The sequence below is a fragment of the Staurois parvus genome, unplaced genomic scaffold (genome assembly GCF_062004578.1).
Source record: "Staurois parvus isolate SC_StPar_1 unplaced genomic scaffold, SC_StPar_1.0 ptg000783l, whole genome shotgun sequence".
NCBI classification, from domain to species: Eukaryota; Metazoa; Chordata; class Amphibia; order Anura; family Ranidae; genus Staurois; species Staurois parvus.
The window spans coordinates 2861796-2879027 of record NW_028318579.1 but is presented as its reverse complement, the minus strand read 5'-3'; the positions used below and the strand labels follow the sequence as shown (position 1 = coordinate 2879027).

Here is a 17232-nt window from a genome sequence, read left to right as displayed (position 1 = left end):
CTTGCGTTCATCTGGGGTGTTTTGGTCCCTCCTCCTTTTGTGGTTTTGTTCTTTACATCGTTGGTGTATTATTTTCTCAGTCCAAACAGAATGTTATTCAGGCACTTTCAATAGGATAAAAAATTATATTTTAACTCCAGTTCTCCTATCTTTTCAATTGAGGAGTCTTAATACTGTTTTACAGAATAAGAAATTCCCCCCCCCCTATTTCCTCCCTCAGGACTCCTTCAAAAGATCTTCTTTTCCTCTTTTTAACTATTCCAGACCCCCTGGTGACCCCTTTTATGGCTTTCTTTTCCTTATAATGATATTTGTCACCAACCACCTTTACCCTGTAACAGTACTAGTAAAAGTTAATGGGTCATGTGATGTTAGTCTCCGCCTTCGGGTGGATTCAATACGGCCCACTGTCATCATTTAATAACCTATATAGGAGAAGTGCAGACTCTTGAAGTGTTGGCTTTAAGGAAGAGGTTGTGTCCTCGAAACGCGTTAGCCAGTTGGTCATCCAGTGTTCCATTGTATGGACTCAGATGCTGTTTGGATCGAACATCTTGTTCAGTGTGTCATGCCTGTGTTTTTATGTCCATTGTGAGTGTGATACTTACTTTGTTCTTTCAATAAATACTTTTAAACGATAATGCACTAGATCGGTGCGCCCTCTTTTTTGTTTCTTGCAACTAGTAACAATTATGTTGGACTTTTCTTCCTCTGCTCTACCGCTTCACCAACCGCTATTGTCCGGGGTGTTCAGCACTGCACAGGCTTTCTGTCTTCCTTTACGGGGCAGTCAAAAGTGATCCAGCTTAGGGGAGGCACCCTCCGATGGGTCTGGAAGTCCATTTCGGGTTTGCTCCTCATGGTGTTGGTTCCTTCTTCTCCTATCCTGTCGGCGTCTCCCAGTGCTCCTCTTGGTGGTCATGTGATCCCTCCCAGCATCCACCGCTCCACTCCTAGACGGGATCCGCCTCTCCGCCACTCTCTCCCCAGTCTGATGGCTGGCACCCTCTCCTCACTGGTGCCACTCACAACACCACACCAAGCTGGGGGCTCACTCAGGGAAGGTAGGGTAATTATTCCTCGCCTTAATCTGATCCTCCTCAATGTTCCAGGTGGTCCTCAAGAGCTCCTAGAACATGCACCCTGCCGGCGCCATGTTCAGGCCCCTCCCCTGTTCCCCAACTACGGTATTTGTGACCCAGTGTCTGGTAACTTTCTGGGCATTGAAGCAGCTACATCAGACACTTTTATGGGCCCTGCAATGTATATTGGAAGTTAGATTCTGTTAGTCCTATTATCAGGCTGTTAAGGGGTGTTTGCCAGCAACTAAGATTTTGTGGAATGTATGAGCTGAAAGGTGATGGGAAGGAGAGAGAGGAAAAGATCACTGTGCAATGCTTTCTTATGAAGAAATGGTACGGGAGACTGGTGACATGGACAACATGGCTGCTACACACGCCCATGCCATGCCCAGCATGCACATCCATTACAAATGTGCCCAGACTACATCTGACTGTCAAGAAGGCATATCTGTAGCAGCTCATCCTACACGGGTGGAAGAGGAAGATAATGCCAGCATGTGGCAGAAAGTCTCCTACCAAGTCATAGGGTACAGGACTTCATGAGCTCCTAATGGTGGGGATGGATTTGGCTGTAGGACACTCCCATAAGATGTAACATTGTTAAAAGTTGATGCAGGGAGTTACCTGATTGTTTTTTTTTTTTTATTTTGTTCTTGATTTTTAGAAATGTAATATTTTTCACAGCAAAAATTAATCAAAGATATAATCCAGCACTTGAGGTTACATGTATGTGATACAATGTATCATAATTTATTACCATAGTATGTGTAGAATAAATATACATATAAATAAATAAAAATAATTTCATACAGGTCCATTAGGGATATCGCAGCAGGTCTCCAGTTCAGCATGCCTTGAGTCACAGTAGATAACGATACGTTGGAGGTCGAACTGGAAAGCAAACATGGATGATTAGCTCAAAGATTTTGCTCATGATATATGATCATGTATATGGTTGCATGTACAATACATTTTATCCTCTGTCAGGAAGCTTTGACTTACATCAACAGGGACGCTGTCATACAGACGTTTTCCAATCACTGTCTTCCCCTGGATGTCAATGTTCTCACGTTCCTCAATAGGCAAAGTCATGACCAGCTTGCAGTCGACGTACAAGGTGACGGTCTTTGCCTGCACGCTGATGGCAATCTTGTGCCAGTTGCGATCAAACAGCTCACTGACTTGGGTGCCTCGAAAGTTCACTTTCACCGCATCCTTTGTGACGCCCACTGAGCTGTACTCCAAAGCCTTGTTCTCTCCATCCAGCCTCAGCGAGACCTGTATGACCAAATATGAGAGAATTCTCAGTTTATGTATTCAAAATGTACACAGCTGGCAATTGGTAGCTTTATACATTGTAGGGTAAAATATCTGTGACCACCTGACCACCATACCTACATTATATGGCTAAAAGTATGTGGAATCCCCTCCATAAAATATTTGAGTTCAGGTGTTTCCAGTGAAGAGTCCTAATAATACTTCATCATGCAAAGACAATTCAGAAAATTCTGAGCTTCCAACCTTATGGTAACCATTTGGGGAAGGCCTTTTTTTCTGATCCAGCATGACTGTGCACAAAGCCAGCTCCATACAGACGTGGCTTGATGAGTTTGGTGTGGGTGAACTCAAGTGTCCTGCATACATTCTTGATCCAAACTCAACTGAACACCTTTTGGATCATTTTGAATACTATCAATCAGCATCTGCTCCCCTCACCTCGACCATTGTCCTCCTCCTCACCCTGTCACCTCCATGTCCCACCATCCTCCTAGGCTCGGCTCACCTCTGATGAGTCCTGCTGGGGTGCGGAGTCCAGGCTATGGCTCTCAGTGAGGAAAGGTGGCCTCCCAGCACTACACAACTTCTCTCTCATACACATCGGGCCCTGATCATCCTACTCACATAAGGTTAGCCCAGGAACCATAGCACACTCCTGCCTATTGATTGGCTCCAGCTGTTTAGAAGAAGGCTGAGCCAGCGCTGGACACACCCCATTTGGTCACTAGCCCACTCCTTGTTACAGCTGGAGGATTGTGTGTGCCAGTATGTGTACCGGAGATTACGGAGACCGCTGACCACCCAAGGTCATGGGCTAATCACTTTCCATCCTAGGGGAAGCCGATACTTCACTGTTACACAGAATACAGTCATGTGTGTGACATAAAGACATGTGTGAGAAATGAAGAATTCATGCAAGAGGTCCATAGGCCACACAGAGAGAGTGCCAGCCTGTGCTGCGCTCAGGCACCCCTAGGTGGCAGTGTCCCTTAGGTGGCCACTTAGTTTGCCTAGTGGAAGCACTGGCCCTGGACACACCCACTGCTGGCACTGTTACTGTCAATCACAGCCAATGAGGAGAGAGCAGGGGGCAGGGCTGAGCCACTCTCTGTGTGTGAATGGACACAGAGAGCAGGGATTTGAGGGCCGGCCTGCCTGGGTGCCCCCATAGCATTCTGCTTGATATGGGGGCACTAGGCAGGAGGAAGGGACCTGGAGTGCCGGCGGGGGACCCCAGAAGAGGAGGTTTGGGGATTGCACAGAACAGGCAAGTATAGACATGTTTGATATTTACTGTAAAAGAATGTAATCCTTTATAGTCACTTTAAATCATAAATTGTCAATGGTACCAATAGCCAGAATATTTTTGGTTTTTTTTCTTTGTCAGTTTACTTTTGTTGTCTACAGTTGCAAGAAAAAGTATGTGAACCCCTTGGGATTACGTGGAGTTTTGCATGAATTGGGCATAAAATGTGCTCTGAACGTCATCTAAGTCACAACAATAGAAGAACACAGTCTGCTGAACATAATACTACACAAACATTAGATGTTGCCATGGTTTAATTGCACATAACATGTAAACATTCACAGTGCAGGGAGGAAAAAGTATGTGAACCTTTGGACTTAATAACTGGTTGACCCTCCTTTGGCAGCAATAACGTCAACCAAACGTTTCCTGTAGTTGATTTATGATTTAACGATCTGGAGTCATTTTGGACCACTCCTCTTCACAAAACTGTTTCAGTGTAGCAATATTCTTGGGATGTCTGGTGTGAATCGCTCTCTTAAGGTCATGCCACAGCATTTCAATCGGGTTGAGGTCAGGACTCTGACTGGGCCACTCCAGAAGGCGTATTCTGTGCTGTTGCAGCCATTGTTTTGTTGAATGACTTGTATGCTTTGGGTCATTGTCCTGTTGCATCACCCATCCTCTGCGGAGCTTCAGTTGGTGGACAGATGGTCATACGTTTTCCTGCAAAATGTCTTGATAAACTCTGGAATTCATTTTCCCATCAATGACAACAATCCGTCCAGGCCCTGAGGCAGCAAAGCAGCACCAAACCAAGATGCTCCCTCCGCCATGTTTCACAGTGGGGATGAGGTTTTGATGTTGGTGTGCTGTGCCTTTTTTTCTCCACACATAGTGTTGTGTGTTCTTCCCAAACAACTCAATCTTGGTTTCATCTGTCCACAGTATATTTTGCCAGTAGTGCTGTGGAACATCCAGGTGCTCTTTTGCAAACTTCAAACGTGCTGCAATATTCTTTTTGGACAGCAATGGCTTCCTCCGTGGTGTCCTCCCATGTACTCCATTCTTGTTTAATGTTTTCCTTATTGTAGATGTGTCAACAAAAATGTTAGCATGTGCCAGAGATTTCTGTAGGTCTTTAGCTGACACTCCGGGATTCTTCTTTACCTCATGCAGCATTCTGCGCTGTGCTCTTGCAGTCATTTTTACAGGACGACCGCGCCTAGGGAGAGTAGCAACAGTGCTAAACTTTCTCCATTTGTAGACAGTCTGTCTTACCGTGGACACATGAACATCAAGGCTTTTGGAGATACTTTTGTAATCCTTTCCAGCTTCATGCAAGTCAACAATTCTTGATGGTAGGTCTTCTGAGAGCTCTTTTCTGCGAGGCATGGTTCACATCAGACAGTGCTTCTTGAAACCAGTAAACCCAAAACAGGTGTCAGCAACACATCCAATATCATCACACTGATTGGAGTCAAGGTTGGCTCATTCCTGGCTCCAATTAGCTCTGGGAGAAGTCATTAAGCTAGGGCCTCACATACTTTTTCCTCCCTGCACTGTGAATGTTTACATATTATGCACAATTAAACCATGGCAACATCTAATGTTTGTGTAGTATTATGTTCAGCAGACTGTGTTCTTCTATTGTTGTGACTTAGATGACGTTCAGAGCGCATTTTATGCCCAATTCATGCAAAACTCCACGTAATCCCAAGGGGTTCACATACTTTTTCTTGCAACTGTATATCCTGTTATGGAGATTTCTCTCTGATCCAGAGATGTAACAGGAAGTGAGGAGAATTTTTTACAATGTGAAGGGAATACCCTTCTAAACGTTTGTCTCCAAAACATTGGATGATTTCCTTCAGATGTCCCATTATATTATATTCTGCCTCAGTGATAATGGTCATCAGGATAAAAGGAGTAACTCAATCTCCACAGCGGGAACACAGACAAAATAAAAACTTGACAGGGGTTCTAATCATTCCCTAACTAACTAAAACTAAAATAAAATTTTGGGGTTATATATATGCTTTAGGTTTCCATTTGGGGGTCTGGTACACCTCCTGGAATCCTACAATGCAGGACCTCTCTAGAGATAGTTCTCAAGATGTTGCCCAAAGTTTCGTTTTCAAAGTTTCTGATTGGTCACTTTGGGTTAGTGGAGTTTACTAAGACATCCTCAATGCTGAGTAATCTAATATGGTGTCATGGATCTGCAAATTTGTATCAAACATTACCTGCGGTATCCCGTATTTGTCAATGATTTGCCAGACGTACCAGTCCTCCCGTCTGGAGGCCTTTCGGAACCTGAAGGTCGTAACAAAGGCGTATTCATCCGGCAGACCTTGAGGAAAGATGTCTCTGGAGAAGACGCAAAAATTCAACATCTGTTATTAGTGTGCATTTTAAGTTTATTAAGTGTTGAATAAATATTTAATTTATAAAAGTGTTGCTTTAGATGTACTTTAGAGCAGAATTATCTTTTTCATCACAAAATTAAAGTCCTGTTGCCAAAAACGTTAACCCTCCAATGCAATGTTTACCATCTCGCCAGTGCTGTTCACTACAGAAAATCCTCTACAAAGCTGATTCTGGGCATCAGATGGGCAGCTTGAATGATGAATTACCCCCATTTAACCTCTTCCTGGGGTTAAATGGGGGTAATTCATCATTCAGTCTGGGCTCAAAGGAGAATTTGCAGGGACAGAGCCAACGTCACTAGGTGAACGCCATTTGCTCTAGAACTATGGACCACCCAGGGCTGGAGAAGACGTGAAGAGGACTTCACACACAATGTGACAGGCTAGAAGATAGCTGCAAAAATGTATGTTTTTAAAGGTTTACGGTAATGGAGGGGGTCATTTGCTGGAAGGACCAGACTAACCTGATGTTGGACCTTAAAGGAAAATTGTGATATGTTACCAGTTAGTACACAAAAGTAATTTTGGTTCTGACCAGGCCACCTTCTTCCATGGCTCCATGGTCCAGTTCTTATGCTCATACGCCCATTTTTGGCTGTAGACATGGGTCAGCATGGGCACCCCGACTACCCTGCAGCTACACAGCCCCATACACAACAAACTGCAATGTTCTGTGTGTTCTGACACCTTTCTATCAGAGCTTCCATTAACGTTTTCAGCAATTTGAGCTACAGTAGCTCTTCTATTGGAGCAGGCTACATGGGCCAGCCTTTGCTTTACCAATGAGCCTTGGCTGCCCATGACCTTGTCATTGGTTTTCCTTCCATGGACCAATTTTGGCAGCTTCTGACCCTTACAGCCCAGGAACATCCCACAAGAGCTGCAGTTTTGTAGTTGCTCCGACTCAGTTGTCTAGCCATTACAATTTGGCCCTCAAATCTTTATGTTTGCCCATTTTTTCTGCTTTCAACACACCAACTTCAATGGTACCATGCTCACTTGTTGCCTTAAATATCCCACCCACTTTCAGATGCCATTGTCACAAGATAATCAATGTTATTCACTTTACCTCTCAGTTATATAATTAGCTAATCTATCTAATCTCATAAATTCAAAAATGCCCATTTTGAAGGCTTACATGCAAGGTCCTGGCCATATAAGGGGCATGGGGACTCGGGGACTGCCCTGAGGGACGTGAATCAGTGAAAAAAAAGTACAATTTTTAACTGCTTCCTTGCTGTCCTATAGCAGAAATACTGTTACATTGCGGTACGGGTGCGCAAAATCACGTATCTATCTATCTATCTATCTATTAAATGGGCCCACTAGTGGTCATCTACAAATAAGGGATTGGCATCCATAAGGGGCACTATAATGGGAACATTTGGTGTAAGGGGGACACCTGATGTCAGGGGGCACACGGATGGGGACCCTGATGTAAGAAGGCATTCTGATGGTGACCCTAAAGTAAGGAAGACTCTGATGGGGACACCTGATGTAAAAGAGGGCACTCTGATGGGAACACCTGATATAAGGGAGCACTCTGATAAGGACCATGATGTAAGGGGGCACTCTGAAGGGGACGCCTGATCAAAAGGAGTACTCTAATGGGGACACCTGATGTAAGGGGGCATTCTGATAGGGACCCTGATGTAAGGGGGCACTCTGATGAGGACCATGATGTTAGGTGGAACTCTGATGGGGATCCTGATGTAAGGGTGCACTCTGATAGGAACTCTGATGTAAGGGGGTACTCTGATGGGGACACCTGACATAAGGGGGCACTCTGATGGGGACTCTGATGTAAGAGGGCACTCTGATGGGGACACCTAATGTAAGGGAGCACTCTGATAGGGACCCTGATGTAAGGGGGCACTCTGATGGAGACCCTGATGTAAGAGGGCACTCTGATGGGGACACCTGATGTAAGGGAGCACTCTTATGGGGAGACTTGATGTAAGGGGGAATTCTAATAGGGACCCTGATGTAAGGGGGCACTTTGATGAGGATCATGATGTTAGGTGGAACTCTGATGGGGATCCTGATGTAAGGGGGCACTCTGATAGGGACTCTGATGTAAGGGGGTACTCTGATAGGGACACCTGACATAAGGGGGCACTCTGATGGGGACTCTGATGTAAGAGGGCACTCTGATGGGGACACCTAATGTAAGGGAGCACTCTGATAGGGACCCTGATGTAAGGGGGCACTCTGATGGGAAGACCTGATATAACGGGGCACTCTGATGAGGATCATGATGTTAGGTGGCACTCTGATGTGACCGTGATGTAAGGGGGCCCTCTGATTGGGACCCTGATGTAAGGGGGCATTGTGAAGGGAACCGTGATGTAAAGGGGCACTCTGATGGGGACACCTGACATAAGGAGGCACTCTGATGGAGACCCTGATGTAAGGGGGCACTCTGAAGGGGACACCTGATGTAAGGGGGAATTCTGATAGGGACCCTGATGTTAGGGGGCACTCTGATGGAGACCCTGATGTAAGAGGGCACTCTGATGGGGACACCTGATGTAAGGGAGCACTCTTATGGGGAGACTTGAAGTAAGGGGGCATTCTAATAGGGACCCTGATGTAAGGGGGCACTTTGATGAGGATCATGATGTAAGGGGGCACTCTGATGGGGACCCTGTTGTAAGGGGGCACTCTTATGGGAACACCTGATATAAGAGGGCACTCTGATGGGGACCCCGATGTAAAGGGGCATTTTGATGGGGAAACTTGATGTAATGGGGCACTCTGATGGGAACACCTGTTGTAAGGAGGCATTCTGATAGGGACCCTGATGTAAGGGGGCACTTTGATGGGAACACCTTATGTAAGGGGGCACTCGGATGATGATCCTGATGTAAGACGGCACTCCGATGGGGACACCTGATGTAAGGGAGCACTCTGATGGGAACACCTGATGTAAGGGAGCACTCTGATGGGAACACCTGATGTAAGGGGGCATTCTGATAGGGACCCTGATGTAAGGGGGCACTCTGATGATGATCCTGATGTAAGATGGTACTCCGATGGGGACACCTGATGTAAGGTAGCACTCTGATGGGAACATCTGATGTAAGGGGGCATTCTGATAGGGACCCTGATGTAAGGGGGCACTCTGATGATGATCCTGATTTAAGATGGTACTCCGATGGGGACACCTGATGTAAGTGAGCACTCTGATAAGGACCATGCTGTAAGGGGGCACTCTGATGGGGATATCTGATGTAAGGGATCACTCTGATGGGAACACCTGATGTAAGAGGGCATTCTGATAGGGACCCTGATGTAAGGGGGCACTCTGATGGAGACTCTTGATGTAAGGGAGCACTCTGATAAGGACCATGATGTAAGGAGGGCACTCTGATGGGAACACCTGATGTAAGGGTGCATTCTGATAGGGACCCTGATTTAAGGAGGCACTGTGATGGAGACATCTGATGTAAGGGAGCATTTCTGATAGGGACCTTCATGTAAGCGGGCACTCTGATAGGCACATCTGATATAAGGGGGAACAGGTTCTGTTTAATCACCCTAATCTAATGACAGCCTAATACATACAAGGTTATGACACTGTGTGGCAGACTGTCAATGACTCACACACAGTGTTGACATTATCCACCCTGACTTTTTTTTTCTGCCCCCCCAGATCAGGCCCTGGTTAATGGGTCCTTGACCTGCAGTCACACCTGAGCAAGATGCATGCCCTTGAGTTGGAAGCATTATTTGACACATTTTACAAACATTTTGTACATTTGTACATTAATCAAGCGTCAAGTGTTTGTTTCCTGGCCTGGGCAAAAGGAAGAGAGAATTTTTTGGGGGGATTAAAAACATGCACTTTACAGGTATTCCCGTTAAAGTCTATAGGACCAAAAAAAACCTGAATACACTCAAAAAAAAAAAAAAAGCTTATGTACTTTTGTGAGCGTAGGGTGACTGAATGTACAAGCATAAACAGGGACAATTAGAGAGAAAGGGATTCTGCATGTTGGGCGTAGGTGTTGTTGTCCAACATGAATGGGGTCTCATTATTATGGAGTATTGAGAAGGTCTGCAAACACATTGTATCAGTACCTAGTGGATATTATTTACTAAAACCGGAGAGTGCAAAATTTCATGCAGCTCAGCATAGAAACCAATCAGCTTCCAGGCTTTATTGCCAAAGCTTAAATGAGCAAGTTGAAGTTAGAAGCTGATTGGCTAGCATGTACAGTACATCTACACTAGATTCTGAGTGCAGCAGTTTTAGTAAATCTCCCCCCAAGTCTTTAAAGGGTTAATATGTGCAGCCACATAAGTGAACAAAAATGTTGACATTCTGATTTCAGTCAGATTTTGTTCATGTTTTGACAAAACGTCATTTAAATGTAATAGATTTCCGGAGAAAACGCAAAACGCCCACCACGTTATCCTATGCCTCGGTGCCCTTTGTCGCTCTCCATCTGTGAATACATTGACATTTGACATTTTTTTATGTTGGGTTTCTTCCGCTGAGTACAATAAATAAAGCACGATCAGAATTTTGTGGCAGGAATCTGGTGGGTGTGACGGAATGCCGCTTTCATTCTGGTCATTTTAATACATGGATTGCTGACCGGTGCCCTGCGTTGTATTAGAGTGATATAAAAAGGTTCAACGTGAATACTACACAGAGATCCCATCTGCATGGAGCACAGAGACAGCTTTGTATGGTAGTAAAGTGGACCAAGCATTGAGTATATTTATTCACGTTGACTACATAGAAGCTACCTGCAGATGGATGGTGCCATCTTTGTTCCATGGTCCACATGGTCACCCTCTGCCCCATCAAATTAAAATAGCCAGCACCCTGCAATAAGCCCCAGCTGTTTACTGAAGGCTCAGCAAACAGATGGCAAAGGAAAAAGTTCCAAAAACATGTTCTTCCACTGATATTCCGGGCCTAACTGGACCCCTTTCTCAAGGTAATAGGTATTTCTCTGTCTCCTTGAGAAAGGGGTTTGTGAGGCCCCAAAGCATTGGTGAAGGAACATGTTCTTGGAACATTTTCTGTGGTCATCTACAAAAGCCTCCCATACGTAGACATCAATGTAAAGGAACCGTCCCCAGACTGCACTTGGGTACTTCCGTTAGACTGCCGCTTCCCTGTCGGAACACTGACATCAAACACCACAGAAGACCATACAAAACTAGACGACACTAGTCTTGAAGTAAACCAGGAAGTAGACTAGTTTATTTTAACACAGATACAAGATATATACACTCAAGGGGACAATACCCCCTCCCTGCATAGTGACACAGGGTGGGGTAATCTACATTTAGTAACAAGAGACACACCAACAGACAGCAGACAGTCCCATCAGGAGGGAGGGCTGCTGGAGACACCCCCCACCAAGCCAATACCCAAACACACATACATCCCATAATAGTTTGGTCCCAAGCAAGACACACAATAGAACAATGGGATGCAACCACATGGCATTAAACAATCCACAACCCCCCCACCCCACCTATACATGTCTACACAATATTAGGACAGATCACCCTGTACCCCTAACAGGCACAGGGGGACTTACACATAAGAGGGATATGGGGAGCTGAAACAGGGGTCTCCACAACTCTCCAAAGTGAGCTGCGTTCCATGGGCCCCCCACCTAAAGTGATTCCCGTCACAATCAAACAGTCCTGAGACTGTCGTTGGGGGCCGCCATCTTGGAATTCCTATCAGTAGTTCCAGCAGACTCAGAACAATCACTCAAGTGACACTCTGTATTATTTCCTTGGTTGCTGCATAAAAGGTGGGGAGGTGAGGGACAAAGAAGCTGGGCCAGCACAGGCAGTAGTTAGACACTACCAGAAAAGAAGAGGGCTTGGACGTGCAAAGAAGAAAGGGGAATGTACTAGGGAACTGGCTAGTCCATTTTCACAGCAAGTTCAAAGGCACAATGCAATAGAATAAGCAATTTATCTGTTATTTGTAAGTTAGTGATGGTCTCTTTAAAGGTTTTAATGAAATTTTTTCTTATAAATTACAAAAATTATTTGTAAAGAAAATAATTTGACAACAGACAGCAGCAGATCGGTTGTTTTCTACTTACTCAGTCCTCTGGACAATGGGGTAGGTTCCAAGGCGTACATAGGAGCTCTGTACTCCGCCATCTTTTTCTCCAAATACTTCTTTGACGTTGAAGAGTTCCATCAGGTCAAAACCTGTCACCAAATGATGTATAAGAAGAACGGTGGAAGATATTAGCTCTTGGCATGGATGCACAGCAGTATACAAATGCAAGTGTTTAAAACATTTAAAACCTTGAGAGGGAGCATCACAAGTTGCTTGAGAGCACAACCAATAATTCTGAAGTGAACCTGGTCTCAAAATGTCAAGATTTATAGGAAACATCTAGAAATGGTAATGGTGCCTAAGCAATACCTTGAAAAATCTACATTTTGCCTTGAATCCCTCTGGAAATATTACAGTGCACTTCCTGTGCCTAGGCACTCCTGTCCCTTCAGCCTCAGAATTGTGCGTTCTTCAGTGTGAGATCATCTAGTCCAAGGTTTTCCTCAACTAGGGTCCTGTGGAACCCTAGGGTTCCTCCAGTGGTTGCTAGGGGTTCCTTGATCAATAAGCAATTTCTTCTTCTCAGATGAGTAACCACTGGCACCACTGATTTTTTTAGCTATCTGTAAGGAGGGGGGTGGGGTTTCCCAATGACCAAAAATGTAAGGAGCATTCTTCCCACTGTCCATAACTCTGTGAGTTGTAAATATAAATATTATCAGGGCTACCCTGACGGCAAAACATTATTTAAAGGGTTCCTCCATATTAAAGAGGTTGAGATAGGCTGGTCTTGGCTTTGCTGCCTCTCACTGCTAGTCTCACCAGATTTGGAATGAGATTTGGTGATGTCACTACTAAGCTGCTTGTTTTTCTGCTTGCTGAAGGGGAAGCTGTACCTGAGGAGCTGTAGTGCAAGAATCTCCCTGATTCTGCCTCATTCATTCTGTGGATCTGGCTTCCTCTACCTCTGTTTCTTGATCATTATCACACTATTCATCAAGGGTGCAGTTGTGATTTGTGGAAGCAAAGCCTGGCTGAGAAAACGTTATCATTCTGTCCTGGAGTGGCCTAGCCAGTCTCCAGATCTCAACCCCATAGAAAACCTTTGGAGGGAGTTGAAAGTCTGTGTTGCCCAGCGACAGCCCCAAAACATCACTGCTCTAGAGGAGATCTGCATGGAGGAATGGGCCAACATACCAGCAACAGTGTGTGCCAAGAACCAGCAAACACAAATACTCCTGCGCTTGGGGATGGACTCGATGCAGGCTACAACCACATTAAGAATGTCCTGGAACATGCACACCTTGCTGCCCTCAAATGGACCGGGGGAATCCAGATATACTGAATGGGGAAAGAATAAAGAGAGGGCGCACAGGCCTAGTGCATTACCATAAAAAATGTTTAATAAAAAATAAAGTAGGTGTTGTACTCACAAACGACAATATAGTCAGTCATCATAAAAGAACAGCTGGGTCAACACTGCGCTGAGTAACAGTCCGCAATAGGGAGTTTAGACATCCAAAAGGCTGACGCGTTTTGAGGACTTGCCTATTCCTCAGAGCCACGCGGTGTTGACCCAGCTGTTCTTTTATGATGTGCCCTGACTATATTGTCGTTTGTGAGTACAACACCTACTTTATTATTTATTAAACATTTTTTATGGTAATGCACTAGGCCTGTGCAACAGTGTGTGCCAACCTTGTGAAGACTTCCAGGAAACGTCTGACCTCTGTCATTGCCAACAAAGGATATATAACAAAGTATTGAGATGAACTTTTCATATTGACCAAATACTTATTTTCCACCATAATTTGCAAATAAATTCTTTCCAAATCAGCCAATGTGATTGTCTGGATTTGTTTTCTCATGTTGTCTCTCACAGTTGAGGTCTACCTATGATGCCAATTACTGGCCTCTCTCATCTTTTTACGTGGGAGAACTTGCACAATTGGTGGCTGACTAAATACTTTTTTGCCCCACTGTAGCAAGGTACCCCTGCCATGTGGTACCCCAATAGTTGTGTTCAAAAGGTCTGACACGGTTCAACCTCTGCTGTGTCTCACTATCTGACTTTCTACAGATTGTCAGTGTTGCAGTCTAAACACCGGGGGAGAGGAGACTGTGGAAATGACTCCTTCTGCCTGCAGCGGACTAATAACATTATTTAATTCAGGCAAAGACATTGACTGGAACTCAAGGACAGCTTTATCAGGATAAAAGGTACAATTTTTTTTGGATCACACCCAGGGGAGGACTGACCATTTGGAAACTCGGGCACTGCATCTCATGGGGCATCTCATGGGGCCCGGGGTCAGTAGGGGGCCCCATGAGATGCCCCTGGTACCTTTCTTATAGGCTTGAGTTTGGGCAAGGACACAGGGGCCCCATGATCTCCTATTGCCCGGGGGCCCCATGAGTTGTCAGTCCGCCCCTGATCACACCTATGATTTTTGCTTTTGATTTGTTCTTTAATGCTTTTTGCATTGTGCTTTGTGTTTTTACACTTGCGTTTTTGCATGTTTTTACTGCTTTTTTACCATGTTTTTTTCAGGGTTTTTTCTTTGGTAAAGTGGAAATTTTTTGAGAGAAGGGGTGGATGCCGCTCTACCGATCCTCAGAAGTCAAACCCGAAAGCGATCTGGACTCTGGCTGACCTCAGCCGTCACTCCATCCACACCCTTCTGACGTGTTTCGCCCCACCCATCGGTGGCTTGGTCACAGAGGCTTGGGAAAACAGGCAGCACAGAAGCTATATGTAGCAGTGCGTTTCTGTAAAAACGATCTAATGCTGAAAAATGCGGAAAACGCAGTAAAATGCCGCAAACCAGCATTTTTGGATGTTTTTTGATGAAAACATTTTTCAGTAGAAAAAAAAAAAAGCTAAAAAATGCCAAAAATGCAGAAAAACACGGGAGAACACCAATAAATGCGGCAAAACCCCACTAAACACTAATGCGAAAACGCTAAAAAAAGCTGAAGAACTCACATTTTTAACGTGACTTTACACAGCTAACATTACCAGGGTTATCAAAACGTCCAGCGTGGATGAGGAATTTTAGCTGTAAAAATGCTCTAACGCTGAAAAATGCAGTAAAATACCAGCGTTTTTGGACTTTTTTTAACCAAAAATATTTTTTTTGGTTAAAAAAAAGCCAAGAAATTCCAAAAATGCAAAAGATGTGAACGTGTCCCATAGGAAACCCTGTTAGATGGACTGCAGTCTGTTTCTGAAAAAAGCACTAAAAAAACGCATTGCTGTGAACCAGGCCTAATTCTCTGGGTGCAACTTTGCATGCGATTTGCATGCCATGCGACTTGAAGATTGCATGCCAAGTTGCACTCTATTTGTCCGCAATTATAGCGGTCATATCAGTGCGGTTCCAACTTGGTCAAAGCCGCACTGATTTCTAAAGTAGTGCATGCATTACTTTTGGTGCGATTTGCATAGACATCTGTACCAGCATACATGTGAATATGTTCCATAGGAAACCATGTTAACCACTTCCAGTCCGGACACTTTCACCCCCTTCCTGTCCAGGTCAATTTTCAGCTTTCAGCGCTATCACACTTTGAATGACAATTGTGCGGTCATGCAACACTGTACCCATATGACATTTTTTTAAATTTTTTTGAGACAGATAAAACTTTATTTTGGTGGTATTTATTCACCGCTGGGATTTTTATTTTTTTGCTATATAAATGAAAAAGTCCAAAACATTTTTAAAATAGTGTTTTTCTTATAAAATTTAGCAAATAAATAATCTTTCTTTATAAATCTTGGCCAAAATGTATTCAGTTATCTTTTTAGTAAAAAAAAAAACAAATTAGTTTATAAACAAAAATTATATTTTTTCAATTTTTTTTTTACATTTTTTTTTTTATTTTTTATATTATTATTATTTTTTTTTTTACATACCATCATCCTAGCAGTACAGTGTCACCATGATGACCCTGTACTACTTGTGGGGGGTGATGAAGATTTTTTTCTTTTTTACACTGATTGCTTTTACCCCCATAAAGGCTGTAAAAGCAATAATTTCTCCTCTCTGGATGCATTCCTGCAGCCCAGGGGCGGACTGACAACTCATGGGGCCCCCGGGCAATAGGGGATCATGGGGCCCCTGTGTCCTTGCCCAAACTTAAAAAAGCCTATGAAAAAGGTACCAGGGGCATCTCATGGGGCCCCTTACTGACCCCAGCCCCTCGTGCAGTGCCCGAGTTTCCAAGTGGTCAGTCCGCCCTTGCTGCAGCCATTGAGAAATACTGTGAGAGCTGTGATTGGTCACAGCTTGTCACATGGTACAAGGCTGTTGTGAAAAGCCATGTACCATGTGATCTCTGTGATCATTCACAGATTTCACTAGTAGTAAGCAATGATGTCAGAAGTGACATCTTGCTTACTACTATTCATGTGATCACTGATTGGCCAATCAGTGATCACATGATCGGGACCTTACACAGAGGTCCCGTACAGCGATCGGTGTCCGGAGGACACTTTGGGCACTGGATCGTGGTGCCATGAGCTCCCAGGGAGCGCGCACAGGCTAAAATGGCGGGCGCCATTTATGAATGGCAACCCGCCCCTGCACAAGTGGTTAAATGGACTGTGGTGCGTTTCTGCAAAAAGCAAAAAAAAAAACACGCATTGGTGTGAACCAGGCCTAAGACCCTGGTTGCACCGGGTGCGACTTGGCATGCGATTTGTGTCCCATACGACTTAAAAATCACACGCCAAGTCGCACCCTATTGTCCTCAATTACAGCGGTCATATCGGCGCGGTTTCCGACTCGGTCGGAGCCGTGATGATCTCTAAAGTAGTACATGCACTACTTTTGGTGCGATTTGCATAGACATCTGTGTCAGATGTCTTGCAAATCGCACCTCAACCCGCAATGACATCCCGACTTTGAAATTGTGCGACTTACAGTGAAGTCGCACGATTTCAAAGTCAGGATCGATGCGACTGGGGGTGTAAGTGAGGCCAAGCCAGTAGGCAATGGAGGCTGCTGACCAAGAGAACAAAACGAGTCAATGGTCAGCGATGCACTTTACATCTTATGGCCTCATTTAGCCAAGCCCATACATGCGACAATGGACCAGTCCTGGTGCTTCCGTAGTGTCTCAGAGCGTACTGAAATACCCATTTAA

General features: G+C 44.6%; 1 protein-coding gene across 1 annotated transcript in view; it reads right to left on the bottom strand.

Moving 5' to 3' along the window:
- The window catches only part of COL22A1 (collagen type XXII alpha 1 chain), a 665084-nt gene that overhangs the window by 443448 nt on the left and 204404 nt on the right, over nucleotides 1-17232 (bottom strand). Inside the window, exons 5-8 of the mRNA XM_089654647.1 lie at nucleotides 12122-12233; nucleotides 5853-5976; nucleotides 2085-2360; nucleotides 1893-1973 (exon numbers count right to left, since the gene is read on the bottom strand). Coding sequence (XP_089510773.1) covers nucleotides 1893-1973; nucleotides 2085-2360; nucleotides 5853-5976; nucleotides 12122-12233 — 593 coding nt within the window. The remainder of the gene's footprint in view (nucleotides 1-1892; nucleotides 1974-2084; nucleotides 2361-5852; nucleotides 5977-12121; nucleotides 12234-17232) is intronic.